The following is a 13887-nucleotide window of genomic DNA, read 5'->3' on the forward strand; positions in this document are numbered from 1 at the left end:
ATTTCAAAAGGAGACTTTCTGTCTTTGTCGCCAAATGCTGGGGTTGTCCTAGGCTGATGCATGATAAAGCCCCCCCAGGCTTGGAAATTTGCAAACCAGTGAGATGATTTTGTGATGAAACTGCATGTTGGATTGATACTACCTGTGATTGAGCTTAAATTTGAGACAACTTTTAAAAGGAGCTGTGCACTTTCTATCAGGGCTTGAAATGTCTGTTTCTACACACTGATGTCTTAATAATTTTTAGTTTCTCATGATCTGATTTTGTATGCACTTCTTGGTCTGGGTACTGTTTTCATCAGGTCAAAAGCTGCCCCATTCAGAATTCACTTTGTAAAGCCAAACTTCACTGTTCATTGAAACATCTGGACTAGGTTGGACAGGATGAGGAGGATGGGAGGAGAGTCCTTTTTGCCCTCTAGGCTCTGGAAGGTTTCTCAGAGAGTTGGTTTATCTAGGATTAGGAAAAAGTATGCTTTTGCATGACTAAGATCTTTCTGAAGTTTGCTTATGTAAGCATTTTAGATTTCAGAAAGTTCAGCCTGAAATGTATGTGAATATAGAGTAGAAACAGTTTCATTTAGTGGGATAATGGCTGTCTCTAACTCATCAAATTAATTTCTCCTAAATAGCTTTCAAAAAGCCCAGGATTAGAAAATATTTGTCAATGGCAGTGCTTTATTCTGTTTTAAAAATAGTAGGTCTAAAATCTAGTAAAATGTGGATACTTAGCCCTGTACTTATTTTATGTTGTGATTTACAAGGTACAAATTTAATGTTTTGTAAAATGTTTTGAAAGAAGTCGACAAAGTAACTCCCCTTTCTTGCCCCCAAATGCGGAAGTCTGAGAGAAGAAGGCACGTGGCCTCATGAGCTTCTGGGTGTTGTCAAACCCAATTTTCTCCCAACTACCAAATGCCCAGTTACATTTACTGGGGATGCAGGAGTCCCACTTAAGCAGTGGTTTTTGCCAATATAAAGAGAAACATCTTGATTAAAGTCTGAAGAGATAGGAACCATACTGATTTGGGCAGTTTTGGCTCTAATGTCTAATTTGCTGTGAAAGGGGAACTCTCTCTCAGTTAATGTTCTTAAAAGCAACTTCTGAATTTCTCCTGAAAACATATTGACTTTATAAAAAAAGCTGTTTGAGGAAGAGCTGTTTTATTGCATGGCACAGATTAGATGTACAGATGTTATCTTGAAACTTAATTAAGGAGTTCCCTTAGAATTTGAATATTCAATACCAGCTATTATTCACATCAACATTTTAATATTTTACCATCTAGGTATTTAATAAGAAGGATTGATCCATATTTAGCTGTGTGAAGTGCTAGTTAATTTGTTCAAGTGGCTAAGAGGGAAAGGTAAATAACATGCCCTGGTGCCTACTATATGCACAAGCTCTACTTGCAGTATCTTGCTTAATCTTTATGATGATTCTGTGAGGTAGATTTGAATTCTCATTTTACAAATGAGGAAACTAAGGCACCTGAAGATACATAACTAATAAATGACAGAATTGGGATTTGAACCTACGACTGCCTCACTGCAAACCCTGTCTTGCAGAAAGTCTCCCCTCACGTTTCATAAAATGTTAACCTCAGCCCACAGTCGTATCCCCATCTTTGTTTATGGGTTATTGGAGAGGAGTGTACATTGGCCTGGCCTCTGTCCCACAGTGGGGGAAATATGGGTAGGATTCGAAGGTGAGAAGAATGGGTTGCTTACACAGTGTCTTATCTGTGCTTCTGAGGGAATTTCTCTTTCCCCCTCATCAGCGGGGTATGTGGGGGAGAACCTTCCGAAATTGTGGACTCAGTCCCGAGGACTGAACTTTTTCTATTAGTCACCTTCAAGCCATGTGATTTGTGACCATTTAAAGGTTAGGCCATTTAGGAGCCTTTGCGGATCTTTTTAGAAAAGGATATAATGGAGAGGGTTAGTCACGTGGGGGAGATTATAATGTGCAAAGGCAGGGCTAGCAGCTGCTTTATGACTATCCATATATTCAGAAGGTAAATAGGGGAAAGGATTAGTGAATATGAAAATTAATGACAGGAGCAGTTTGGTTCAGTTGTAATCTAAGGAAAAAAAGCTGAGGGGTCTAATCTATATATTGCTCTAGATCCAGTGATTTAATTTTCAGAAGGAAGGTCCATGCAAGGAAATGGCCTGGGGCCTGCTAAAAGTCAGGTTGCAATTGACATAGCATTCAAGACAACCAGAGAAACAAATAGGACTTTGGGAAGAACCTTCAAGTTTTCTCCCATTCATGTACTAGCCTTGGGGTGGGGGGTGGGGGGCTTATTCTTCTGGAATTGGTTAGAAATGTGCTATAACTATAAAATACATACTGGATTTCAGACTTAATAAAAAATGTAAACTAGCACATTAATTTATTTTCTGGTTACATGTTGAAATGACAACATTTTGGATACACTGGGTAAAATAAAATACTAAAAGTAATTTCACCCATGTCTTTACTTTTTTAATGTGGCTACTAGAAAATTTAAAACAACTCACGTGGCTCACATATTTCTATTGGATGGCACTGGACTGGAGAATAGGCAGTATTCCCTGAAAGTTCCCCCTAGATTCGAGTGCCTTAGAGTGGTAAGTACAGAAAGGAAGATTCCCGGTGCCAGTATTCACTCCTCCATCAAGCTACGACCAGTTTTTCCCCTTTCCTCTCAGATGGTATGGGGGTTCTGTTTTGACTATTAGAACATCCCCGTTTATCCAACACTTAGTACCTATGTGGATGTCTTTTTTTAATATATATTTTTATTTTTGAGAGAGAGAGAGAGAGTGGGGGAGGGGCAGAGAGGGAGACATAGAATCCGAAGCAGGCTCCAGGCTCTGAGTTGTCAGCACAGTACTGACACAGGGCTCAAACCCACAAACTGTGAGATCATGACCTGAGCCAAAGTCAGATGATTAACTGACTGAGCCATCCAGGCGCCCCTGGATGTCTCTTATCAGTCACTCACTAGATCAAAGCATTCATGTTGTTTTTAAAGAAAAAGGCAAGCCCATCCCATTAAGGGCATCCTTCCTCCATCACTCCCATCCATCCATGCATCTGTTGAAAATCTGAGTCTTCTTTTTAGGTCTGTTCTTCCTGTCAAAGCTTTTGCCAAATTGCCAAAGCAACAGCATAATCAAATATGGCCATTCTTGCATGGAATTAGTGAAAACTATGAAAGAAATGAGAATTATGAGTATTTATCAAATTGAGGACTTTGATGGCAAAAGGACCACCATATTCTAATAATGAACTATAGCTTGTTTTATTGCTCATGCAGAGCTTACATGAAGTGATTGACTCTTTGTATGAATTATATGACTTTGGGCCTCTTTTGCTTTCCACAAAATACCAGGCCTAGTGATGAGGTGATAGACACTCTGTTTATGCAAGGAACATTATGTTGTACAGATGTCTCACTAATAAAGGTGGATTTATCTTTTTTTAAAGTTTATTTAAGTAACCTTCACACCCAACCTGGGGCTCAAACTCATGACCCCAAAATCAAGAGTTGCACGTTTCTCTGACTGAGCCAGCCAGGCGCCCCAAAGGTAGATTTATCTTTTTTTTTTTTTTTTAATTATGGTAATTTTAAAGTCTGTAAGCTTCCGACTTAGGCTCAGGTTATGATCTCACCATTCATGGGTTTGAGCCCCGTGTCGGCTCCACCCTGATAATGTGGAGCCTGGAGCCTGCTTGGGATTCTCTCTCTCCCTCTTTCTTACCCCTTTCCCCCTCAAAAAAATAAAATTATAGTAGGGGTGTCTAGGTGGCTCAGTTGGTTAAGCGATCAACTTCAGGTCATGATCTCACGGTTCGTGAGTTTGAGCGGTGAGTTTGAGCCCCGCTTCAGGCTCTCTGCCATCAGGACAGAGTCCGCTTTGGATCTTCTGTCCCCCTTTCTCTCTACCCCTCCCCCTGAGTCTGTCTCTCAAAACCCATTAAATATTAAAATTATGGTAGAAACTTCAGATTTATACCATCATTTCGTACTTACTAAACAAGTCATTTCCCCCATTATCCTTTAAATACTTAATTTTATCCTTGATGATATTGGAATTATTGAGTGATAATTTTTTATTTTTTGAGGGGGGGGGGCACAGGGAGAGGGAGAGAGAGAATCTAAAGCAGGCTCCAGACTTCAAAATGGATGAAAGACCTAAATGTAAGACAGGAAGCCATCAAAATCCTCCAGGAGAAAGCAAGCAAAAACCTCTTTGACCTTGGCCACAGCAACTTCTTACTCAACAAGTTTCCAGAGGCAAGGGAAACAAAAGCAAAAGTGAACTACTGGGACCTCATCAAAATAAAATCTTCTGCACAGGAAGGAAACAATCAGCAAAACTAAAAGGCAACCGATGGAATGGGAGAAGATATTTGCAAATGACATATCAGATAAAGGGTTAGTATCCAAAATCAATAGAGAACTTATCCAACTCAACACCCAAAAAACAAATAATCCAGTGAAGAAGGGGGCAAAAGACATGAATAGACACTTCTCCAAAGAAGACATCCAGATGGCCAACTGACACATGAAAAAATGCTCCACATCACTCATCATCAGGGAAATACAAATCGAAACCACAATGAGATACCACTGCACACCTGTCACAATGGCTAACATTAACAACTCAGGCAACGACAGATGTTGGCAAGGATGCGGAGAAAGAAGATCTCTTTTGCATTGTTGGTGGGAATGCAAACTGGTACAGCCACTCTGGAAAACAGTATGGAGGTTCCTCAAAAAATTAAACATAGAACTACCCTATAACCCAGCAATTGCACTACTAGGTATTTATCCAAGGGATACAGGTATGCTATTTTGAAGGGGCACATGCACCCCAATGTTTATAGCAACACTATCAACAATAGCCAAAGTATGGAAAGAGCCCAAATTTCCATCAATGGATGAATGGATAAAGAAGATGTGGTGTATACACACACACACACACACACACACACACACACACACACACTGGAGTATTACTCGGCAATGAAAAAGAATGAAAGCTTGCCATTTGCAACTACATGGATGGAACTGGAGTAAAATTAGAGAAAGACAAGTATCATATGACTTCACTCATGAGGACTTTAAGATACAAAACAGAGGAACATAAGGGAAGGGAAGCAAAAATAATATAAAAACAAGGAGGAAGACAAAACATAAGAGACTCATAAATATGGAGAACAGAGGGTTACTGGAGGGGGTGTGGGAGGGGGGATGGGCTAAATGGGTAAGGGGCATTAAGGAATCCACTCCTGAAATCATTGTTGCACTATATGCTAACTAACTTGAATGTAAATTAAAAAAAAAAAAAAGGCTCCACGCCCAGTGCAGAACCCAGCATGGAGCCCGATGTAGGGCTCAATCTCACCACCATGAGATCATCACCTGAGCTGAAATCAAGAGTTGGACACTTAACCGGTTGAATCACCCAGGAGCCCCTTGAGTGATTTTAAAAAAATTTTAAAAATATTTATTATTGAGAAACAGAGACAGAGCATGAGCAGGGGAAGGGCAGAGAGAGAGAGGGAGACACAGAATCTGAAGCAGGCTCCAGGCTCTGAGCTGTCAGCACAGAGCCTGACGTGGGGCTTGAACCCACAGACCGCAAGATCATGACCTGAGCCAAAGTTGGACACTTAACCGACTGAGCTACCCAGGCGCCCCATCCCCTTCAGTGATTTTTAATTAAACTTTGGGGGACTCTTTTGTGGAGAGGTTGGCAAACATTTCTGAATTTCTTTGTATGCCAAAAAAAAAAAGCTAAACTTACAAACATAAAGCTCTTCATGACACCACTCAGATCCTGCATCGAATTCATCAATACAAGTCAGCCAGCACTAAAAGGAACACAGTATTCTTTTTTTTAATGTTTATTTGGGGGGGGGGGTAGGGCCAGAGAGAGAGGGAGACACAATGTGAAGCAGGCTCCAGGCTCTTTGCTGACAGCGCAGACACAGCCTGATGCGGGGCTCAAACTCAAACCGTGAGATCATGACCTGAGCCTAAGTCAGAAGCTTAACCGACTGAGCCACCCAGGTGCCCCAGGAACACAATATTCTTAAAAAATTAAGGGGAAATTAGTGGTACCTCATCACTAGACTCTGTGATTTTGGTAACCTTCCTAATACAGGTGTGCCCTGTTTTTTTAATTTTTTTTTTTACCGTTTATTTATTTTTGAGACAGAGATAGATAGAGCATGAACGGGGGAGGGTCAGAGAGAGAGGGAGACAGAATCCGAAACAGGCTCCAGGCTCTGAGCTGTCAGCACAGAGCCCGACGCAGGGCTCGAACCCACGAACTGTGAGATCGTGACCTGAGCTGAAGTCGGATGCTTAGCTGACTGAGCCACCCAGGCGCCCCAGGTGTGCCCTGTTTTAAGAAGGCCCAAATGCGCCTGGGTGGCTCAGTCGGTTAAGTGCCCGACTTCGGCTCAGGTCATGATCTCACGGCCCGTGAGTTTGAGCCCCGTGTCAGGCTCTGTGCTGACCACTCAGAGCCTGGAGCCTGTTTCAGATTCTGTGTCTCCCTCTCTCTGACCCTCCCCCATTCATGCTCTGTCTCTCTCTGTCTCAAAAATAAATAAACGTTAAAATTAAAAAAAAAAAAAAAAAGAAGGCCCAATTAGGGTGCCTGTGTGGCTCAGTTGGTTAAGTGTCTAACTCTTGATTTAGGTTCAGGTCATGATCTCATGGTTCATGGGATTGAGCCCTGTGTTGGGCTCAATGCTGACAGCATGGAGTCTTCTTGGGATTCTACCTACCTCCTCTTGGGATTCTCTCTACCTCCTCTCTCTCAAAATAAATAAACTTCCCTCAAAATAAATAAACTTGAAAAAAAAAGCCCAAAAGAAGGGTGCCTGTGTGGTTCAGTTGGTTAAGTGTCCAACTCTTGATTTCGGCTCGAGTCATGATCTCACAGTTTGTGAGTTTGAACCCCATGTTGGGCTCTGCACTGACAGTGTAGAGCCTGCTTGGGGTTCTCTCTCTCCTCCCCTCTCTCTGTCCCTCCTCTGCTGTCTCTCTCTCAAAATAAATAAACATTTTTTAAAAAGCCCAAAAGATGAGTTTAAATGCATTACAGCAAAATTTGGGCACTATAAATCAGATTGGATACATAAGCAACCTTTTAGCTACATGAAAAGAAAAAGGGCAAGGGGTCTAATCTGTGTTTTCCTCCAAACTGATTGTTTTCATTTTGAGGAGGAAGATCTAGTGATTAAATTCACACAAGGAGATGGCCTAGGGCCTGCTAAAAGTCAGGTTGCAGTTTCCACTGCATTCAAGATACCCAGCAAGATAAATAACTTTTAGAAGAAACTTCAAATTTTCTCTCATTCACATCTCACCCAGTGGGTCTAACATTTCTGGAATTGGTTAGACCTGTGTTGTTCATTTTAGTAGCCACTAGCCATATGTAAAATATATTCACAACCATGATCAATTTTCATTAGACTTTCACTCTTCCCAATTCTGTCCTCAATAACAGAGTGAGGTTAGGGTTACAGTTTTTGCCTATTGAGTGCACAGTGATCAAAACTGTAACCGTGACCTCAGTAATACTATTTTCTATGTTACTGATTCAGATTTTATATACAAGACTGGGTACAAATAAGTTCAAAGACACAGCATATTACTTATTTTTCCTCTTTTTATTTAAAAAAAAAATTTTTTTTTTAACGTTTTTTTATTTTTGAGACAGAGAGAGACAGAGCATGAATTGGGGAGGGTCAGAGAGAGAGGGAGACACAGAATCGGAAGCAGGCTCCAGGCTCTGAGCCATCAGCCCAGAGCCCAACGCGGGGCTCGAACTCACGGACCGTGAGATCATGACCTGAGCTGAAGTCGGACACTTAACCGACTGAGCCACCCAGGTGCCCCTACTTTTCCTCTTTTTAAAAAAAATGTTTATTTTTGAGAGAGAGAGAGAGAGAAAGAGGCAGAGAGATGGAGACACAGAATCTGAAGCATGCTCCAGGCTGAGCTGTCAGCACAGAGCCTGACGTGGGGCTTGAACCCACAAACCGTGAGATCATGGCCTGATGCAGAGTCAGACGTTTAATTGTGCCACCCAGGTGCCCTGAGGCAGCATATTATTTAAGACAAATAATATTTTATAAAGGAATACTTGTGTATAAAAATACAACCAAAAGCATCAATTCGGTTTATTTCAAAATTTTTTAAAATTTTTTATTAAAGTTTTTTTTAATGTTTAATTTTGAGAGAGACAGAGAGAGACAGAGCACAAGCTGGGGACGGCAGAGAGACAGGGAGACAGAGAATCCGAAGTAGGCCCCAGGCTCTGAGCTCTCAGCACAGAGCCCGACGTGGGGTTCAAACTCATGAACCGAGATCATGACCTGAACCGAAGTCAGATACTTAACCGACTGAGCCAACCAGGTGCCCCTAAAAATTTTTTTAAGTAATCTCAACACCCCATGTGGGGCTCAAACTCACAATTCCAAGATCAAGTTGGCATGCTGTACCAACTGAGCAAGCCAGGCACCCCTGAAGAGCATCCATTTGGTTTAAAAAGCAATTGTTACCTGAGGCGCCTGGGTGGCTCAGTTGGTTAAGTGTCTCACTTCAGTTCAGGTCATGATCTTGCAGTTTGAGCCCTGTGTAAGGCTCTGTGCTGACGGCTCAGAGCCTGGAGTCTGCTTCAGAATCTAGGTCTCCCTCTCCCTCCCCTGCTCACACTGTCACTCTCTCTCAAAAATAAAATAAACATTAAAAAAAATAAAAGCAATTATTATCTTAGCACCCACTAGGAAATCAAACAATGGGATGCATTCTTTGATATATTTATTACAATTACACCTTAATATACTAATATAATTGAAGCTGATAAATGCATAATTAAAAAAATATATTGTTGGGGCACGGTTGACACTTCTAAATTTTTTTTTTAACGTTTTTATTTATTTTTGAGACAGAGAGAGACAGAGCATGAACAGGGGAGGGTCAGCGAGAGGGAGACACAGAATCCGAAACAGGCTCCAGGCTCTGAGCTGTCAGCACAGAGCCCGACCCGGGGCTTGAACTCACGGACTGCGAGATCATGACCTGAGCCGAAGTCGGCCGCTTAACCGACTGAGCCACCCAGGCGCCCCACGGTTGACACTTCTAAACTGGGTGTCACACTCAGGGTGATACTGTTTATCATTGTACTTACACCAAACATGACTTGATCTGTATTAATTGCATCTGAGACCACATATTAGGGTGCTTGATAAAGAGATTTTTATTATTTTTAAAAATTAACAATTCTTCATTTTAACCAAAAACCCCAATAAGGAATATCAGATCAATTTTTAAAAAGTGCTTCACACACCATTCTGATGATCAATAATAATTTGAAGCCCGAGGCCCTCGAGGAAATTCTTTCTGGTTTGCAAAAGCTGTGGGAGACCATTAACATCATGAGGCCAGTTACGGCAAATATTGATCTCTAAAATGTCATGGTCTCACACCCTATGGGGGGCGGGGGCTTATGGATCTGACTTAATATAGCATGTGCAGGCCTGATTATAGGACAAATCAGTTCCAAGTACTTCACACATTTATAAGCACAAGAACTATTATATCCACCAGTGGATAAAGCTTCTGTGTAGCCACTGAAATTAGGCAAATGGTATGGTAATCCAAGGTGACTGGTGAGGTTAAGGCCTCCACACCCAAAACCATTGGATAGGATGCAACTATGAACATGGGAAAAATCTCAGAATTTTAACAGGTAAAGAAAAACCAAGGCAGACTCTACTGCCAGATTACCAAAACAAGTTCTTCAAAGACTTCCAAAGAACTCATCCGCCCAGCAGCAGTAAAGAACACTCAAGTATTTTTATCCAAACCACAGCCAAGAGCTTGATAAAGTGGGAAACAACACAGTTAAATGTTAAATGAAATTAGATTCTTTATAGTGACCACTCCTATTTCAGTATCTGCACAGAGAAGTAGAAGAGAGTTACACTGAGCTTGTGTATGCTGAAGAGTGCCACTAAATTAGCTCCTGGTGAAATTATTAACCTTTATAGATCATTTTCACTTTTTCTCCCAGGGACGCAATTCCACTTTCACTGTAACATTAGTTGGGAACATTTATTTCCTTTGTGGCTTGGTTGTGTATTTTGAGAAAGCAATCCATGGGCCCTTGCAAAAGTTCAGAACATATATCAGCATTACAAGTAATGGAAACACATAGCTGAAAGTTTTAATCACAAATTCACAACTAGAGATTTCATTCACGTATCTTAGAAAGCTAAAAAGACATGTTAAATTTTTTAACGGATCAGCAAAAATATGTGCCACAGATTCATAATTTAGAATTTATCACATAAATATAATATTTATAAATATCTTTTATTTGCAAAATTATTCTTAAAACATTTCTTTCCAACATGTTTGACGTTTTCACATGTGTTTTAAGGGGAAAAAACCAGCCTATTTAAAATGTACCACTAAACTTTAATGTGCCATTAAACCAGTGCCACCAAAGTAAAAAAAGGAAAAGAAACATACTGCTGTGTTGGACATGCAGTTGTTACTGCAAATAGTGACAATACCTGTCCTACATGGTGATTGTACACATGCTCTTCTTTCACTTCTCAGTCATTGTCAGAACCATTTGGAGGTAAGAAGACCAATGCATCATTGAAAATATGCCCAAACGCCCTAAGACGGTATACTCCATACATCATCACATGCATCTGATTAGGAGTCAGTCCATTAAAAGTAACAGCCATATCCGAACAGCATCCTTCTACCACCAGGTTGGGGTGATTAGTCATTGCCTCTTTAATAAAAAGCCCAATGGATTTGGTATTAAATACATCTTTTCCTTCAGAATCTTCTGCATTTTCTGCAAACACTCCAGCATATTTCAGGCAGACTGCTAGCTGCTTATCTTCAGATATCTTCCAAATCATCCCTCCCTGTTCAGGACACTTTTCAGGGATACTGAGAAGGCTGTTAAGCCTTTTCATGGATTCTATACTTAAGACAATGCCTCCTTCCACACTCACGTATTCAAGGTCTCCAGATTTTATAGTGTGGCCTAGATAGAAAGGTTGTGATGGATCCTTTTTTAACAAAAAATACTTTAAGTTTTCAATAATAGCAAATGTAGAGGGGCGTGCAAGGAAGAACCAGTTGTATTGGTCTTTGTATTTATCAAAGGCATATTTGTAAGCTTTTCTCATCATCAACCACATGTCATTTGTTTCCATGTTAATTGACTCAAACACTTTAACATTTTCAGAACTGAAGAATTCTGCTTTGTCACAGTGTTTGGTCCAAGTCTCCTTCACTGCAGCCCAAAGACTCACATCTTTGGGTTTTACAAGAATGATACAGTATACTCGAAAGCTCTTACTGAGCTCCATGCGTTCATCCTCTGAAATCTTCGAGATATCTTCTTTATTAGGAGCTTGTAGGTGATGATGCTCATGGTGCATTCTGTTTCCATGACCAATCCTAATGTGTCCTAGCATAGTGATCAAGGCACAGAAAATGCTTCCGAGCATCACACCCTTCAAAAATGAACTGCTTTCAGAAAGCATTTTTCCTATAAAGAAGAAAAAAGATCCTTAGGATACTTAATAGAAAAGGATTAGTCTAGTGATTTGATTTGGTATGCCTTATAGACTTACATTTTGCTCTTAACATTAAAAAAAGTTCCCAAGTTTGAAATCAAGTTAGTTGCATAGAATAGCAAGAAGTCTAAGAATCTTTAGCTTCCAATGGTATCTGATTACTGTTCTGTATAAACTGGAACTTTGCAACAACACCTCTATGCACTAGAATTTTCTGGGAGGCCATTTTTGCACTTCTTCTAAGGGGATTTAATTAACTAAGTACTAAATCAAAACATTAACTCTAAAAATCAATGTTGTAGAGGTTGTCAGTCCGTCATTCTCTTTAAAGGAATTTCACTTCACAAGCTTGCTTATATTATTTAAATATTTCTGTAGATATGAATGGACTTTATATCAAAACCTTAAATTGAACAGATAGAACCACCTATAATTAGCAAATCACCAATGACATCTGTGCTAGCATTTCTGTTCTTAACCTAGTGCTTTATTTAACTGATGGCTGCTGTCCTTAGGTGTTCTGAGTACATCTAAATCAAATTTCTTGAGATTGAAACCATATATGTTAATATTTACTCTTTTGCTCCTAAGACTAAATGGTTTCTGATACAGTAACCCAACTAACTGATGTAATAAAAGCCCATAATGAAAATAGTTAAATTATTTAGATGAGAACTGACTCAATATAGGCATATCTGGAGAACCATTAACCAACATCTTTATTGCCTCCAAAGGCATTTTCTTATTCTGGAAGTAAAAAGAGAAAAGTCTACACTTTTATTTCAATCAGAAATTAAAAGAAAAGCCAACATTAAATACAACTGTTGAGATTTCCCAATCTTCTATCTTCACAAGAAATGTTCTACTGAGCTACTTAGATTTTTCTCTTTGTCTCTTAAAGCTGAAAGAAGCCTTAGAAGCCACCTAATACCATTTCTCTCACTTTACAGATAGGGAAAGAGAGGGTCTACAGAGGTTAAGTAACTGACCCAAAGTCACACAGTCAGTGGTAGAACTAAACCAGCAATCAGATCTCTTGAGATCAGTGTAATGCTTTTTCTATTACAGAATAGTGATCTGAACAGTGCTTCTATTCATACTGTTGAAAATTTAATAGATGGGTTACTGGATAACCTTGTTTTCCTACAAATGAAAAAAATATGGGATTTGTTAACCGTAATTGACATTTTGCACCCACGATCAACATCCTGCTAGAAGGAAACCACCCCTTTGGTTTTCTTCTAGAGGAAATGGACTTTGACTTCTACTAGCACAAGGTGTGGAATAGTTTGACAGATGTAATTCGTGAGTGGGGGAGGAAGGGTGAGCAAAGAGGCCGGACGGTTTTCCTATGTCACTCACAGAACTTGGTCAATACACAGCTCTATGAAGAAAGAGAACTGACAGAAAATAAGCTCTGCTTAGTATCAGAATTCTCAGATGCACTCTAAAAGTAATTTATATAGGATTTTGACACTTCATATTATACAATTTTCATTATTTCTAGCCAATATATGATAATCCACACGTGTCTCTTAGTTTGATAATAGCATATCTAGATCAGAATTCTTCCTGATGGGGATACTACTCATGGATCATTTGCATAAATTATTCTAAGGAGATTTTTTTTTTCCATCAGGGGAGGCAAAAAAATGTAACACTGAAGATGTACATGATAGGATATTTGTTGCAGAGGAGAGGGAAACTTAAAACTGCACACAGGCATAAATGAAGCAGAAACTCCCAGAGTGGTTTCTGAGATGGCATCTTTTTAGAAGGTGAAAGTGGCTGGATGGAGTATGGAAAAGGGAGAAGAACGAAATAGAGAAAAACGAGAGGGAGGACGTGGTCACCTCAAAACCCCACTGAGGGGCCAAGGCAGCACCTCCAGGAAGGCAGTTCTCGGTCTCCCCGACTAACTACTGCACCCCCAACACCTGCCCGGGGATCCGGCGTGGAGCATGCTGGGAGTGGGCCAGGGCCCAGGCCTTCCCCCAGGAGAGGGGCGGGGTCGATCCGCTCCGGGGTCCGCGCAGGGTGCGGGCCGACGCCCCAGCACTCACCCGCGTCTACAACGGCTCAGGGGCGGGAAAGCGCAGCCGCGCACGGCTTTCCTCTCACGTTCGCGCGCCACACGCTTACGCTCCTGGTCGGGCTGCTCTAGCTGCAGGCGGTGTTCTCTCGTTGGTTTCGCTAAAGGTGGGGAGGGCCAGGAAGTGAACGCCGCTACGGCGCGGGTAGCGGGGCGGGGCGGGGCGGGG

General features: G+C 40.9%; 1 protein-coding gene across 2 annotated transcripts; it reads right to left on the reverse strand.

Annotated features, from left to right (window-relative positions):
* Nucleotides 1-9252: 9252 nt before the first annotated feature.
* C1GALT1C1 (C1GALT1 specific chaperone 1) lies at nucleotides 9253-13887 on the reverse strand. 2 transcript variants are annotated; one of them, XM_058714367.1, is made up of 2 exons: nucleotides 13690-13887; nucleotides 9253-11598 (listed from the first exon to the last, which is right to left on the reverse strand). In XM_058714367.1, the coding sequence occupies exon 2, from the start codon at nucleotides 11591-11593 to the stop codon at nucleotides 10640-10642; it is 954 nt and encodes a 317-aa protein (XP_058570350.1). In that variant the 5' UTR covers nucleotides 11594-11598; nucleotides 13690-13887; the 3' UTR covers nucleotides 9253-10639. The 2 variants fall into 2 exon arrangements, with proteins under 2 accessions (XP_058570350.1, XP_058570351.1); XM_058714368.1 differs by lacking the exon at nucleotides 13690-13887 and adding an exon at nucleotides 13480-13683.

This window comes from Neofelis nebulosa, chromosome X (genome assembly GCF_028018385.1).
Source record: "Neofelis nebulosa isolate mNeoNeb1 chromosome X, mNeoNeb1.pri, whole genome shotgun sequence".
Taxonomy (NCBI): Eukaryota; Metazoa; Chordata; class Mammalia; order Carnivora; family Felidae; genus Neofelis; species Neofelis nebulosa.